This window comes from Gopherus flavomarginatus, chromosome 1 (genome assembly GCF_025201925.1).
Source record: "Gopherus flavomarginatus isolate rGopFla2 chromosome 1, rGopFla2.mat.asm, whole genome shotgun sequence".
Classification (NCBI taxonomy): domain Eukaryota; kingdom Metazoa; phylum Chordata; order Testudines; family Testudinidae; genus Gopherus; species Gopherus flavomarginatus.
This window is the reverse complement of record NC_066617.1, coordinates 380,034,874-380,051,397: the sequence shown is the minus strand read 5'-3', so window position 1 is coordinate 380,051,397 and position 16,524 is coordinate 380,034,874. Positions and strand designations below refer to the sequence as shown.

The following is a 16,524-nucleotide window of genomic DNA, read 5'->3' as shown; positions in this document are numbered from 1 at the left end:
TCTCAAAAACATTTCTTTTTTGTTGTCTATATTGTTACAAACTTGCTGACAGCTATTTTGAAATAAATTAACCAAATAATTGAAACTGGCACAATGATATGATGTTATTTTAACCAAATAAAATATATAGAATTTTGCAGAATTTAAAAATATTGTAAAAGCAGCAAAGAGTCCTGTGGCACCTTATAGACTAACAGACGTATTGGAGCATGAGCTTTTGTGTATGCATCCAATGAAGTGGGTATTCACCCACGAAAGCTCATGCTCCAATACGTCGGTTAGTCTATAAGGTGCCACAGGACTCTTAGCTGCTTTTACAGATCCAGACTAACACGGCTACCCCTCTGATACTTAAAAATATTGTGTGCAGAATTTTTAATTTGGTGGAGTAGAATTGCCCCAGGAGTAAAATGCCACACAGGTAAGTTGTATCATTTTGAATTCCAGGATGCTGATATAAAGCCAAGCCTCTCTTCGAAACCACTGACACTGCACAGCAGTGGTTCCCAAACTGTGGGTTGTGACCCCATAGGGTTGCACCCTCAGCAGATGGGGTCGTGGTGATCACTAGTGTATGGAGGGCACCATTTTGCTCCACACAGCGTGACCTTGCGTGTACGGTGTGCATGAGCTTACAATGCATGGAGGATGCCATTTTGCTCTTCAAAATGGTGACTTCCATGCTGTCTGGCGTTCCGGGAGTAAAGAATTCATTAGCATGGTTGTGAAACTTATGTCTAGAGTGAAACCTAACTGAAGCTTATTACCAGAGCTGGAGTTAAAGGTTCAGATTAAAGCAGTTTTGTTCTCTCCATAACTTCCCACCAAGTGGGTAGTGCCCAATGCTTCATTGCTGGGTTGGGGAGCCCATCTTGACAATGTTACAATAAAGCAGGGGTTCGCACACTTGTTCCTGGCCCTGTCAGACCAAAATGTGACACACTCTCTCAGCTTAGAGCTGCAATTTTAAGCAAACAAGAGATGTAATTTGGTAAAAGACAATTTTTTGTTAACTGATATAGCTTTTGTCATATTAAAGTGTTTAAAATGTTCATAAGGAGGAAAAAAAAATTCGCGATCGGAGGTACTTCGCCGGCAGCTCCACCGCACCACTTTTTTCTGAGAGGGACCAAAGGACTCGCCACTGAATTGCCACGGAAGAGCCCAACATGCCGCCTCTTCCCCTTGGCTGCCCCAAGCACCTGCTTGCTGAGCTGGTGCCTGGAGCTGGCCCTGTTTGTAACTATGAAGCTGAGCCCAGAGGGGAATCCTCTGTGTTTTAAGTTTTTTTATTACCCTGCAAAGTTACCTTCCATCCTGATTTTGCAGGTACTTATGCAGCAAGAGCAATTCATGAGTACTACAGGTTTGACTGTGACTGACTTTTTTCTTTATAATAAAAGTTTTTCTTTTAAGAACCTGATTGATTTCAGTGTCCTGAAGATAAAGGGTCTGGTCTGTACTCAAATTGCTAAGGTAATTAGTTGTATATTATTCTCAAGCCTCCCCAGGAAAGGGGGTGAAGGGGTTTGGGGGGGATAGGGATTCCAAGTGACCCGTCCTGAATTTTTGTGCAATTCACTTTGGTAGTGGCAGCAATACTGTCCAAGGACCAGGAAAGGAATTTGTGTCTTATGGAAGTTTTTAACCTAAGCTGGTAGAATATAAGCTCAGGGGGTCTTTCATGTGGGTCCCCACATTTGTACCCCAGAATTCAGAGGGGGGTACCTTGACAGTGTAGCATTCAGCATTTGTGTACATGTTTACAGCAGAATATTTCAAGTGTGGATAGGTTACATATTGACCAGATAGATCACTACGAAGAGGAGATTTGAAAGTGATGCAAGCAAGAGACGGAGAAAACAACTGAGTGAAGCAGCAGCTAAGAGTTCAAAGCCAATAACTTCATTTCTCAAACCACTGGCAAACACACCTTACCAAAAATCAATGCTACAGATAATGAAAACTCTGCAACTGCAACAGGTGATGTTTCAATGCCAATACCTGAACATGAGGGCAGTAGTCAAGAAGGAGATGTGCCAACAATAACAGATGCAGCAGAAGATCCTGTGTACAATCGAGAAACTCAACAGCGACAGGAAGATGTATTTCTTATGCAGCAAGAGCAATTCATGAGTACTACAGGTTTTACTGTGACTGACATTGGAATTATTGACAAGAGCAATGCTGCCCAAATGCAGTCTTTTCTTCAAATTAGTTGTTTTGAAATTCCAAGTAACATTCCACAAGATGCTGATAATCCTGCTTTCCCTACTCGTCTGCTGACAAAAGCTCTTCCAAATGGCGGGACCTGCACAAGAGACTGGTAATGCTGGGGTACGGAAAAACAATCTCTGTACTGTGCACCCTGCTTCATTTTGAACAAAAGTGCTGCAAATGCATCAGTTCTCTCTGATCAATCAGGATGGAGCATCAACAGAGGTTGGAGGAAGTTGAAAGAGCAAATACCATCACGTGAGAGTTCAATGTCACACAAAAAAAACTAAGTCGCTTGGCTGAACTCTACAGAAACTAATAACAGGAAAAAATGTCTCGAGCGCATCCTGAACATCATCCTTTTTCTTTCTGAGTGGGGATTGGCTTTCTTTAGTTCCAGTCAATGTACTGGCGACTGTGCAAATGGAAACTTTCTAGGCATAGTTGAGCTCCTCAGCAAATATGACCCACTTTTATCAGAGCATGTTAAACGTGTTTGAGAATTGCAAGAGAGTCAAAAGCACATGCAAGTCCAGTATCTCTCCACACGCATACAAAACAAGTTTATTGCGCTATGTGGGTCATTCGTACAAACAATTCTTGATGAGATTCACTCTGCCAAGTATTTTTCAGTCATTGTTGTTGCCACTCCAGATTGTTCTCACAAGGAACAGACGACTATGGTTATTCGATATGTTAAGATTGTAGACAGCTCAAAATTTTCAATTGAAGAAAGGTTCATTTTGTTTGATAATTTCATGAGAAAAACTGGAAAAGAAATTGCTGCTCAAGTACTGGCAATTCTAGAAGGTTTTAAGTTAGATTTTCAAGTCTGCATTGGTCAAGCCTATGATAGTGGATCTAATATGGCTGGGAAGTATGAAGGTTTACAAGCAGTTCTGCTTGAGCATAATTCAAACTGTATTTTCTCCAGCTGTGGAAACCACACACTAAACCTTGCAGGTGTTGACTGTGCTGAATCATGCAAGGAGGAATTACTTACTTTGGAACTGTTCAGCAAATGTATAATCTCTTCAGTAGCAGTCCCCAAAGGTGGGAAATTCTGAAGTAATATCTTCCTGTTTCACTGCATGGAAGGTCCAGAACTAGATGGTCTGCACAGATTGATGGTGTTCAACCAGTAGCGCAACGTTTGAATTCAGTGGGAAAGGCTTTAAATGAGCTTGAATCTCTCAATCTCACTGCACAGGCTCGAACTGAACTTCAGTCTATTCAGAAATACATGTCCAAATTTGAATGCATTCTGATATCATCTTTGTGGATGAAGCTACTTCCAATGATCCACCAAACTAATGTGGTAATTGAAGCACACAATGCTACAGTTGATGTTGAGAGGGATAACACAGATTGTGTGTTTGTTTTTCTTTTAATTATAAACTCATGTTCCCAAACTCTTGCACTAGCTTTTATCTGAAGCATTTTCACTCAATAAACTCCAGTCCACTGTTCCTATAAACCTGTCCAGTGCCTTGTGCTGAGGAGCCTGGGAACTGAGGTGGAACTGAGTTGGGAGGTACTGTTTCCGGGGCAGCAGCACGGGGTACATTGCTGGGGTGCAGAAGGCATGGGAATATAACTCCAGGACTGGGTTAAAATCATGCTTAGTAAAAATCAGATGACATGTAACTTGAAATCAATCAACTAAAATTGGTGTGCTGGATATTAGGCCTGATTGGTGGACAGAATAATGAGGGGGTGGGCTATTCTGCCATCACCGCCTTTTGGGGTCCTTAGAGAAAGAGATTTTGGTAGAAGGGGAGAACAGATGGAGGCTACTCGAGTGAACATCACCAGCAACTGCCACCATCTCCTGGGACCCGGGGCCTTCTCTACTATGCCTGAGGGATGTCCTGACCAACCTGGGACAAAAAGGACCCAGATAGATCCTCTTCCCCACACCACCTCAGCTCCAGCTGGATCCTGGCCACTACCTGAGCTGAAATGGGCTGGGACTCTGCAGCAGCAGCAGCAGCACCATCTCCAGCCCCTCTCAGCTCACCTCCTTGCTTTCCCCCAAAAGCAGCGTTATCAGCATCTCTGATACGTCTGAGGGCCTGCAGAACCCAGGGGCTTCCTGCTGAAACTTGGTCAGCTACAGCAAAGGGGAAAGGATGCCATTCAAACAAAAGCCTCATTCATTGCTCTACAGGCAAGGGTCAACTCCCTCCCCTCTCATCCGTATCACCCCTAACGGGCTACAGAGATGTTTGCTGGTGTGCTGGCTGTGGTGCCAGGCAGGCTGAGGGCTCCGCCCGCCACCCCTCACACCTTGTTTAACACTGCTCAATGCCGGAGAGCAACTGGGCCCCCTGGCTCCGTCTAAATCCATACAACAGCCCCTCCTGGCACCTGGTAGAAGTCCTCCTGGCCCAGCAGCTGCTTGGCACTCTCCCAGCCAGGCTCCTTACTGAACATCATGCACAGGGTATCCGTCACCCTGAGGATGGATGTGGGTGGTAACCGGTAGCTCCGCAACTCCTCAATGTCCTGCACCTGCAGTCCAGCCAGTGCCGCCTTGTACTCCGTGTTCATCTGAGGGAAGGGACAGACAAGCTGCACTGGGACATCCCACATACTGCCTGCTGGGCGGGGACCATAGAAAAGACAGTTACTCACCTTTGTAACTGTTGTTCTTCGAGATGTGTTGCTCATATCCATTCCAGTTAGGTGTGCGCGTCGCGTGTGTACGTTTGCCGGAAACTTTTTACCCTAGCAACTCCAGTGGGCCGGCAGGTCGCCCCCTGGAGTGGCGCCGCCATGGCACCCAATATATAGCCCTGCCGGCCCACCCGCTCCTCAGTTCCTTCTTGCCGGCTACGCCGACAGTGGGGAAGGAGGGCGGGTGTGGAATGGATGTGAGCAACACATCTCGAAGAACAACAGTTACAAAGGTGAGTAACCGTCTTTTCTTCTTCGAGTGATTGCTCACATCCATTCCAGGTAGGTGATTCCCAAGCCTTACCTAGGCGGTGGGGTCGGAGTGAGAAGTCATGGCATGGAGCACTGCTGAGCCGAAGGCCCTGTCATCTCTAGACTGCTGGACCAGGGCGTAATGGGAAGCGAAAGTGTGGACCAATGACCAGGTCGCCGCCCTACAGATCTCTTGGATCGGCACTCGGGCAAGGAAAGCCAGTGATGACGCCTGCGCCCTGGTAGAGTGTGCAGTCACACGGCCCGTAGGGATGTGGGCCAAGTCATAACAGGTCCTGATACAGGACGTTACCCACGAGGATATCCTCTGCGAGGAAACAGGAAGGCCCTTGACACGGTCCGCTATCGCCACGAAGAGTTGGGGGGACTTGCGGAACGGTTTGGTCCTCTCCACATAAAACGCTAGTGCCCGACGGACATCCAGTGAGTGGAGTTGTTGCTCCCTGCGGGACGAATGGGGCGTCGGGAAAAAGACGGGAAGGAAGATCTCCTGGTTAATGTGAAAGGCTGAGACCACCTTAGGGAGAAAGGCAGGGTGCGGTCTCAGCTGCACTTTGTCCTTATGGAAGACCATATACGGGGAGTCTACCGTGAGAGCCCGGAGTTCTGATACCCGTCTAGCTGAGGTGATGGCCACTAGAAAGGCGGTCTTCCAGGAGAGGTAGAGCAGGGAGTAAGTCGCTAACGGCTCAAATGGAGGGCCCATGAGCCGAGCCAGAACGAGGTTGAGATCCCATGAAGGGGCAGGGGGACGGACCTGTGGGTAGAGACGTTCCAGCCCCTTCAGGAATCTTGCCACCATAGGGTGGGAGAAGACCAAACGGCCATCTCCTCCCAGATGAAAGGTGGAGATGGCCGCTAGGTGAACCCGAAGGGACGATATCGCCAGACCCTGGACCTTGAGGGACCAGATGTAGTTCAGAATATTGGCGATGGAAACCTCCATAGGGAGAAAACCCTTATCCGAGCACCAGAAGGAAAAACGCTTCCACTTGGCTGAACACGTAGCTCTAGTGGAAGGCTTCCTACTGCCCAGGAGAACCTCCCGAACCGGGGTAGAGCAGCATAACTCGGAGCTGGTCAGCCACGCAGGAGCCACGCCGTGAGATGCAGAGACCGAAGGTCCGGGTGACAGAGCCTGCCGTGGTCCTGGGTGATCAGATCCAGGTGAAGGGGCAGGGGAACTGGGTTGGTTATTGAGAGGTCCAGCAACATGGGGTACCAATGTTGCCTGGGCCACGCCGGGGCTATCAGAATCACACGAGCCCTGTCCCTGCACACCTTGAGGAGGACCTTGTGGACCAGCGGAAACGGAGGGAACGCATAAAACAGATGGGTCGCCCATGGGATAAGGAAGGCGTCCGCTAATGACCCGGGCTCCCGACCCTGAAAGGAGCAGAATGCCTGGCATTTCCTGTTCTCCCTGGACACGAAGAGGTCCATCCGGGGATGACCCCACCTCTGGAAGAGTGAGAGGGCGACGTCCGGGCGAAGGGACCACTCGTGTGAGTGGAAGGATCTGCTCAGGCGATCCGCCAGTGCGTTTCGTAGTCCAGGTAGGTAGGAGGCCATGAGGTGAATGGCATGGGCTATACAAAATTCCCAGAGCCGCGTCGCCTCCTGACATAGGGGAGATGATCTGGTGCCGCCCTGCTTGTTGATATAGTACATGGTTGTCGTGTTGTCGGTGAATACCGTGACACAGCGACCTTGAAGGTGATGGACGAACGCTTGATAAACAAGACGGACCACTCTCAACTCCCGTATGTTGATGTGGAGGTCCAGTTCCTGGGGGGACCACAGGCCCTGAGTCCTCAGGGTTCCACTGTGTGCCCCCCAGCCCAGATCTGAGGCGTCCGTCGTCAGGGATGCCGAGGGTTGGGGCGGATGGAATGGGAGCCCTGCACATACGACGGACTGGTCTAGCCACCACCGGAGGGAGTCCAGTACCCCCTGGGGGATGGTGACAACTGTGTCTAACGAATGTCTGGCCGGCCAGTACTGCGCGATGAGCCAAGATTGGAGAGGCCTCATGCGGAGTCGAGCATACGCTGTCACGAACGTACAGGCCGCCATATGGCCCAGGAGGATCAGACGTTCTTATGGAGGTCAGGGGGGCCACCTGCAAGCGCAGAATGATGGCCGATAGCGACTGGAACCTGGGCAATGGTAGCAAGGCCTTGGCCAAGGTGGAATCCAGAACGGCCCCTATGAACTCTATCCTCTGCATGGGGAGCAGAGTGGACTTGTCCACGTTGACAATGAGGCCTAAGGCAGCAAAGAGGTTGCTGATCCTGCGGACGTGGTAGCGGACCTGTAGCTCTGATGTGCCTCGGACCAACCAGTCGTCGAGGTAGGGGAACACGTGAATGCGGCTGCGCCGAAGATGTGCGACGACGACTGCCATGCATTTCGTGAATACCCTCGGGGCCGTAGAAAGGCCAAATGGGAGGACCGCAAATTGATAATGCTTGCGGTCGACCACGAAGCGAAGGAAACGCCTGTGCTGTGGAAATATGGCGATATGGAAGTAAGCGTCCTGCATGTCGAGGGCGGTGTACCAGTCTCCAGGATCCAGTGATGGGATGATGGTCCCTAGGGATACCATGCGGAACTTCAACTTCACCATATGCTTGTTGAGTTCTCGCAGGTCGAGGATAGGCCTGAGGCCTCCCTTGGCCTTGGGGATTAGAAAGTATCGGGAATAAAACCCCTTGCCCTTCTCGCTCTCTGGAACCTCCTCTATGGCTCCCTTGTCGAGGAGCATCTGTACCTCCTGACAGAGGAATTGCTCGTGAGAGGGGTCCCTGAAGAGAGACGAGGGTGGGGGGTGGGAGGGGGGGCAATGAAAACTGCAGGCGGTAACCGGCCTGTACAGTGCGTAAGACCCAGCGGTCTGATGTTATTCGGGTCCACGCCTGGAGGAAAAACGAAAGACGGTTGGAAAACTGTGGGGAAGGATCCGAAGGGGAAACTGGTACTGCGCCCTCGGGCGCACCTTCAAAATGAAGGCTTGGGTCCAGGTGGGGCCTTGGAGGAGCCTTGGTTCTGCCCCCCTTGGCCACCCGACTGTCTGCGCCTACTGTTCCTGCCCCGGCACCTATTAAGGTCCTGCCGTGGGCGGAACTGGGGATACGGCCGGCGTTGTTGCTGCTGGTTCTGTGGCCGGAAGGATCTGCGCTGCGTCACAGGCGCATGCATCCCCAAAGAGCGCATGATGACGCGATTGTCTTTAAGGCTCTTTAGCCTGGAGTCTGTCTTGTCTGAAAACAGGCCCTGGCCTTCGAAGGGGAGGTCCTGGATGGTATACTGGAGCTCCGGTGGAAGGCCAGAGACCTGAAGCCAGGATATGCGGCGCATCGTAAGCCCTGAGGCAAGGGTCCGAGCGGTCGAGTTTGCAGCGTCCAATGAGGCCTGCAGCGAGGTCCTTGCGACCTTCTTGCCCTCGTCAAGAATCGCCGCAAATTCTTGACGTGCCTCCTGCGGCAACAGCTCCTTAAACTTGTCCGCCGCTACCCAGGAGTTAAACGAGTAGCAGCTAAGGAGGGCCTGTTGGTTGGAGACCCTGAGCTGTAGCGCCCCCTCCGAATAGACTTTACGGCCTAGGAGGTCCATCCGCCTCGCCTCCTTAGATTTGGGTGCTGGGGCCTCTTGTGCATGGTGCTCCCTCTCGTTCACCGATTGCACCACGAGGGAGCACGGTGTCAGGTGGACGTGCAGAAATTCATAGCCCTTAGAGGGGGCCAAGTACTTTCTCTCCACGCCTCGTGCGGTAGGAGGGATGGAGGCTGGTGACTGCCAGACAGTGGTGGCGTTGGCCTGAACGGTCCTAATGAAAGGCAGGGCAACCCTGGTGGGAGCATCTGCGGAGAGGATGCTGACCACCGGATCCTCGATCTCAGCAACCTCCTCTGCTTGTAAATTTAAGTTTTGCGCCACGCGCCTGAGGAGGTCCTGATGTGCCCAGAGGTTGAGAGGGGGAGGGCTGGAGGACGAGGTGCCTGCCACTGCCTTGTCAGGGGAAGATGACGAGGAGACCCCTGGCAGCAGAGCATCCACAGGGAGTTCCGTCTGGACCCGGCCCTCCGGCTGCAGAGGGAGCTCTGGGTCCTGGTGGCTGGACCTGTCCTCGCCTTCCGGAGAGGGAGGGGGGCGAGACAGCGTTGACTCTGGTGGTCTTCGGTCCGCCGCAGGCCGGGGAGAAGTATGTTGCGGACCTTGGGCTTGATGGTATGCCCAGGGAGTCCAAAACCCCCACTGCTGTGGCCCTTGGTCTTGAGGCGGCAGGTCCTGGAAGAGGGCCGCGTGTCTGTCCGGGCCCAGTGTATAAATGCTGTCCGCCTGAGAGGAGACCGATGGCTGTCTCGAAGGCCATGGAGGTGCCGAACTTGGCTGATAGGCCTCCCTCAGTCCCGACGCCGACGATCCTCTCGGTGCTGAGGATCGGTACTGGGAGCCATACCAGTGCCGGGACCAGGACTGGGATCGGTCTGGAACTCGGTGCCGGGATCCGGACTGGGACCTGCCTCCAGCTCGGTGCCGGGATTGGGACCGTGATCTATGTCTGATGCGGTGCCGGGATGGCGCTGGGGACCGGGACCTACCACCGACGCGGTGCGGGGAGGTCGACCGGGACCGGGACCTGCCACCGGCTCGGTGCCGGGAGGTCGACCGAGGAGTTGATCGCCGACGCGAATGGCTCCTAGATTCCCGGTGCTGGTATGGAGAAGAGCCAGACCGGGACCGTACCGATGTCGACCTGTGCTGCGAGTGCGACCGGTGCCACCTAGGAGAGCGGTGCTGGGACTGCGAGCGGCGCCGAGAGCACGAGCATCCACGTCGTCGGGGCCTCGAAGGCGATCCATGCCTGGATTCCAGAGACGGTGCTCTCAATGTCGGCTTGCCTCTGGAGATGACCCGCACCGGGGGTACCGGGGGTTGAGGCTGGGATGGCTCAGTCAGAGCTATCAAGTCCCGCGCCGAGGGGAAGGTCTCCGGCGTGGATGGGACTAATAGCTCAACCCCAGATCTTAAAGGGGAGCTCGGAGGGGCTGGACTCGACGGACCTTCCGGGCCCGGAGTCGATGGCAACCCTGCAGACGGTGCCGCGGCAGAGGTAGGTGCCGGGTGCTTCACTCGAGCCTGCTGAGATGATGTCGCAGACGTCGAGGGTCTTTGATCAGATCCCGGTGCCGGGGCATCTTTCCGGTGCCGGCGCGGTCCGGTGCTGGTGTAGAGGTGGCCGGCTGCGCTGACGGTACCGGATTCAGTGCCGCTTCCATCAAGAGAGTCCGCAGTCTTTGATCTCTCTCTTTCTTTGTTCGAGGCTTAAAGGCCTTGCAGATGCGACACTTCTCGGTGATATGCGATTCCCCGAGGCACTTCAGGCACGCGTCATGGGGATCGCTATTTGGCATCGGCCTCTTGCAGGCCGAGCACTGCTTGAAGCCCGGCGAACCAGGCATGGGCCCTGTGCCGGGCGCCGGGAAGGGCAACGGCCCAACCCGCGAATAAGTTCTATAAACTATATACACTAACTACTAATTACTATACAACTCTAACTGTATTATTAAACTATTTACAACTACAACTATTGACAGTAATGAAGGAGAGCTAGGGACGTGGAGGACAGCAAGCCGCACTCCACAGTTCCAGCAACTGACACGGCGGTAAGAAGGAACTGAGGAGTGGGCGGGCCGGCAGGGGTATATATCAGGCGCCATGGCGGCGCCACTCTAGGGGGCGACCTGCCGGCCCACTGGAGTTGCTAGGCTAAAACGTTTCCAGCAAACGTGCACGCGCAGCGCACACCTAACTGGAATGGATATGAGCAATCACTCGAAGAAGAATCATAGACTATCAGGGTTGGAAGGGACCTCAGGGGGTCATCTAGTCCAATCCCCTGCTCAAAGAAGGGCCAACCCCAACTAAATCAGGCAGGGATTTAGTTTAATCAGGCTCAAGCCGGACCTACTGAGGCACCCCACGTATTTCCCTCCCCTGATGGGTAGGGACTGTCACGCAGTGTGGGAGAGTCAGGGTCCTGCACCCCCCCATTCCTGCAATTCACCAGGACTCTCAGCCAGCCAGTAAAGCAGGTGGTTTATTAGATGACAGGAACGCAGTCCAAGACAGGTCTTGCAAGTACAGACAACAGGACCCCCTCAGTCAAGTCCATCTTGCGGGGGCCAGGGAGGCCAGAGACCAGTCTGGGCTCCCCTCCATTCTCCCAGCCAGCTCCAAACTGAACCTCCCTCCAGCCTCTCACCCAACCTCCCCACCCCCCGGCTCCTCCCCCAGCTTTTGTCCAGATTCCTGGGCACAAGGAATAGGGCAGCCAGGCTTCACTGGGGAACCCCACATATCCCCTCCCCTGACATGCAGGGCCTGTGGCAGGCCAGGCCTCACTGGGGCACCCCACATATTCCCCTCCCCCAACGGATGGGGACTGAGGCAGGCTGGGCCTCAGAGGGGCACCCATATACTCCCCTCCCCCAAAGGGTGGGGACGGGGGCAGGCTGGGCCTCACAGGGGCACCCCACATACTCCCCTCCCCCAACAGGCAGGGACCGGGGCAGTCTGGGCCTCACAGGGCACCCCCATATACTCCCCTCCCCCGATGTGTGACGGAGGCAGGCTGGGCCTCACAGGGGCACCCCACATACTCCTCTCCCCGCACAGATGGGGACTGGGGCAGGCCGGGCCTCACAGGGGCACTCCACGTGCCCCCTCCCCCAACAGGCAGGGACCGGGGCAGGCCGGGCCTCACAGGGGCACCGCACATACTCCTCTCCCCCGATGGATGGGGATGGAGGCAGGCCGGGCCTCACAGGGGCACCCCACGTGCCCCCTCCCCCGACGGATGGGGACCGAGGCAAGCCGGGCCTCAGAGGAGCACCCCATATACTCCCCTCCCCCGACAGATGGGGACCGTGGCAGGCCGGCCCTCACAGGGGCACACCACGTGAAGCCGCGGGAATTCTCCTACAGGTTTATGAATGACAGGCATGGCAGTGACTGGACGAGGTGACCCACTGCTCTCAGGGCAAGGCAGGTCCCGGAGCAAGTGTTAGGAACTCGCTGGGGCGGGATGATGGGTGTTAGGTCTGGCTGACGGGAGGATGCTCAGACAGGGAAGCGGCCAGGACTGAACGGCTGACACCTGACAGCAGGGAACTCTGGCAGGAGACTGAACTCCAGCAGGACAATGGCGCGAGAGGTGACAGGAGGCTGGGATAAAAGCAGCCTTTGCAGAGGCCTAGGGGCTCGTTTGGGCCTGGGAGACAAACGGACAGAAATGGCTTGGCCAGCACGGACAACGTCCAAACCGCTGCTTTCTGGGGCTGACTTGGGGCTTCCCGAGGCTGTGCTCCAGGTGCCTGCTTTGCACAGGCGGCTGGTGTCACTGCGGATACTGTCTGAGATGCCTGGATCCCTGAAGAGTGTAGAAGTCTCTGACCAGGAGCGTCTGGCAGCTGCACTCACTGGGCAGAGCTCAGGGCAGGACCCAGGAGGCTGGGAACCCAGTGGCTCTGTCTAGTAGGCATTGAGGTCGCATGGCCTGACCTTAAGGGAGAGCAGGACCTTTTGGGGTCTGGTCCACTGAAAGGGTTCCCCCAAGGGACTATTTAAAAGCTGGAGGGTGGCACAGATCCTGCGGATCAGTGACTTCACCACCCCTGATGGACAGGTATCACTAGGGAATCCCATGTATCCCCCTGACCACTAGGTACAGGGCCTGTTCCCACCCATCTCCCACCCATTGCTGCTGATGGCCAAGCAGCTGGGCAGCAATAACGTACCCGGACCCACACCAGCTTCCTTCCATGTGTCACGGAGTGTGGGGGAGTCAGGGCCCTGCACCCCCCCACTTCCTGCGATTCACCGGGACTCTCAGCCAGTCAGTAACACAGAAGGTTTACTAGCCGATAGGAACACAGTCCCAAGCAGGGCTTGTAGGTACAACCAGGACCCCTCAGCCAGGTCCCTCTGGGGGGCAAGGAGCTTAGACTCCAGACTTGGGGTTCCCTGCCTCTTCCCACCCAGCCCAAACTGACTCTAAAAACCAATCCAGCTGGCTCTCCCCTCCTTCTCCCCCTCTCCCTTTGTCCAGTTTCCCAGGCAAAAGTGTCGAGTCCCCCCACCCCCCTCCTGGCTCAGGTACCGTCCCTCACCTAAAGTCACTCCCTGCTTTCCCCTCCCCCATGCAGACAGCCCCAGTAAAACTAAACAACATTCCCAGGTCAATCTGCCCCCCTCCCTACTGCGACACACCATGTGAGGCTCACCCCTACTGATGGGTCTTGCACCCAAGCCCTTGGCCCTCTGCAGGTTCAGCCAGGCCGGGGTGCCCATCCCTGCCTCTTCACAGGCTCAGCTGGGCAGCCGGCCGGGGTGCCCATCCCTGCCTCTTCACAGGCTCAGCCAAGCAGCCAGCCGGGGTGCCCATCCCTGCCTCTCCACAGGCTCAGCCGGGCAGCCGGCCGGGGTGCCCATCCCTGCCTCTTCACAGGCTCAGCCAAGCAGCCAGCCGGGTTGCCCGTCCCAGCCTCTCCACAGGCTCAGCCGGGCAGCCGGCCGGGGTGCCCGTCCCTGCCTCTCCACAGGCTCAGCCGGGCAGCCGGCCGGGGTGCCTGTCCCAGCCTCATCACAGGCTCAGCCAGGCAGCCGGCCGGGGTGCCTGTCCCAGCCTCATCACAGGCTCAGCCAGGCAGCCGGCCGGGTTGCCCGTCCCAGCCTCTCCACAGGCTCAGCCGGGCAGCCAGCCGGGGTGCCTGTCCCAGCCTCTCAGCAGGCTCAGCCGGGCAGCCGGCCGGGGTGCCCGTCCCTGCCTCTTCACAGGCTCATCCAGGCAGCCGGCCGGGTTGCCCGTCCTAGCCTCTCAGCAGGCTCAGCCGGGCAGCCGGCTGGGGTGCCCATCCTTGCCGTTCCAGGGGCTCAGGTCCATGCACACCTTTCTCGTGGCAGACTCTTTGCTCTGCTCCAACAGGTGCTGCTCCTGTGTAAGGATCTCGATGCGTGCCTCGCGGTGCTGACAATCCTGCTCCTGCTGCTTCTGCACCACCTCTTCACGCTCTGCCCGCCGCTGGCACCTGGCCACTTGCTGAGGGCAGGAGGGGAGAAGACATGACACCAGCAGTCCACACAGCCCTTCCCTCTGCTGCTGCCCAGCCCCTCCCAGTCCCCCAGCATCAACCCGAGCCATTGCCCCAGGGTGTGAGTGTCCGAGTAAGGCAGTTACTGTGTGGATTAATACTCAACCCCCTCCACCTGGAGGTACAAATCCCCAAATCCTGTGGAGAGCCCCCCCGCCTTCTCCCTGGAGCTGTGCTGGGGCCTTGGGGAGAGTCCCCATTCTGCAACAAGTATCAGAGGGGTAGCCGTGTTAGTCTGGATCTGTAAAAGCAGCAGAGAATCCTGTGGCACCTTATAGACTAACAGACGTTTTGGAGCATGAGCTTTCGTGGGTGAATACCCACTTCGTCAGATGCATGTAGTGGAAATTTCCAGGGGCAGGTATATATATGCTAGCAAGCCAGAGATAATGAGGTTAGTTCAATCAGGGAGGATAAGGCCCTGTTCTAGCAGTTGAGGTGTGAAAACCAAGGGAGGAGAAACTGGTTCTGTAATTGGCAAGCCATTCACAGTCTTTGTTTAATGCTGAGCTGATGGTGTCAAATTTGCAGATGAACTGAAGCTCAGCAGTTTCTCTTTGAAGTCTGGTCCTGAAGTTTTTTTGCTGCAGGATGGCCACCTTAAGGTCTGCTATAGTGTGGCCAGGGAGGTTGAAGTGCTCTCCTACAGGTTTTTGTATATTGCCATTCCTAATATTCTGCAGCACAGCACCCCCAGCACCACGCTGGCTGAGCTGGGCTCATGGGTGACAGCACCGGGCGCCAGGCTCTCCCAGAGGCCACCCTCTCACCTCCTTGGCCATGCGAAGTTTCTCCTGCAAGTACTTGATGTCCCGGCTGTGCTCCCGCTGCTTCTCACTCACTGCCTGCAACTTGGTCAGAGCAAGCTTCATCCTGGCCCAAGGAAAGGAGAGTGAGGCTCCCCCACCCCCTGCACACGTTCAGATCCAGGGCATTAGGGGCACTTCAATCTGAGGGTGCAGCCCAGGGGCCCCTCCAGCCAGATCCTTCTGTTCCAAGCCCGGGAATCCTAGTCGGCAGCTCTGGGATAACCTGACCCCAGCAGGGAGAGGCGGCTTGTGTCCTGGGCAGGGGGCCAGACCCTGCTCCTCACCAAGCTCTTGGGGCACAGGAGGGAAAGGAGGCGCCCGATCCCCATTCTCTCCCTCAGTCACAGTAGCCTGGCACACACACGAGTGGAGCCCCCAGACCACTGCTGCCAGCTGTTAGAATGGGGGCAGCTTGTGTGTCGAGACCCCTCAGTCCAGCTGTCACTGATATGGGACGTTTACCTTGCTTAGCGCTGATGGCCCGGCCCACAGGCTGTGGGGCACGACGCACTGCCCATGGGCAGGCAGAGCAATGTGGGGGTTCCATGGGGCCATGGGGGTCAGAGTTAAGGCTATGATAGGGAGCAGAGTTTGGCCTCATTCCTTACCGATCAGCCTGAGTCCGGCTCTGCCTCTGCAACTGTGCTGATAGCATGAGGAAAGCATCGAGGAAATCCAGGAAGGTCTTTGGGGTGATGAGGGGCGTGCCGGGGGCCAAGTGTGTGGCATAGCAGCTGGCAGAGCAGTGAATCAGAGCCATGGCTGAGGCAATGCTGGCAAGCGAATTCTCCAGGGCCTGCAGTGACGCTGGGACTGACAAGCAAGTGGACACCATGAGAGACTGTGGAGAGGAGGCAGCTGGGCCCATGGGTTGGAGCTGGTCAGCACGAGGGGCCAGGCACTTGGGGCCTGTATTCTGTGCTGAACCCAGGTGGGCCTGGCCCTTTGCCGGCTGCACGGCCGCCATGATCCAGGAGAAGCTGAGACCCCAGAAGCAGATCGACCCCTCACCTGGGCTCTTCAGGGGCTGCTCGTTGAGGGCATCTTCCAGGTGCTGGGTAGCCACCTGCACCAAGGACTCCTGGCTCCAGGGCTGGTACACGTCAATGCTGCAGGGGAGGGTGAGCAGGGCTGTGGCCATGGCTGTGGGGTAACCCAAGGGCCCCCTGCCCTGTGCCCAGCCCTTGCGCCCATCCAGCAGCAGCAGCATGTGCAGATTGTTCCTCACAAACTGGTAGAACCTGAAAGAGAAGGCAAAGGGTCTGAGGGAAGAGAGGGGGATCCCCAAGATATGGGGTGACACCAAACCTCTCCCTCCCAGTCTAGTTTGAGGGGGACTGACACTAACTCCGCTCCCCTCCTCCCCCCCCCCGCAGGGGGAGTGCCCCCTG

The 16,524-nt window shown here is 55.6% G+C and overlaps 1 protein-coding gene across 1 annotated transcript in view; it reads right to left on the bottom strand.

Annotated features, from left to right (window-relative positions):
• The window catches only part of DNHD1 (dynein heavy chain domain 1), a 214,348-nt gene that overhangs the window by 46,276 nt on the left and 151,548 nt on the right, over positions 1 to 16,524 (bottom strand). The window contains 5 exon segments of the mRNA XM_050924629.1: positions 4,588 to 4,770; positions 14,123 to 14,272; positions 15,095 to 15,197; positions 15,742 to 15,946; positions 16,145 to 16,374. Of these exon segments, the coding sequence (XP_050780586.1) occupies positions 4,588 to 4,770; positions 14,123 to 14,272; positions 15,095 to 15,197; positions 15,742 to 15,946; positions 16,145 to 16,374 (871 nt within the window).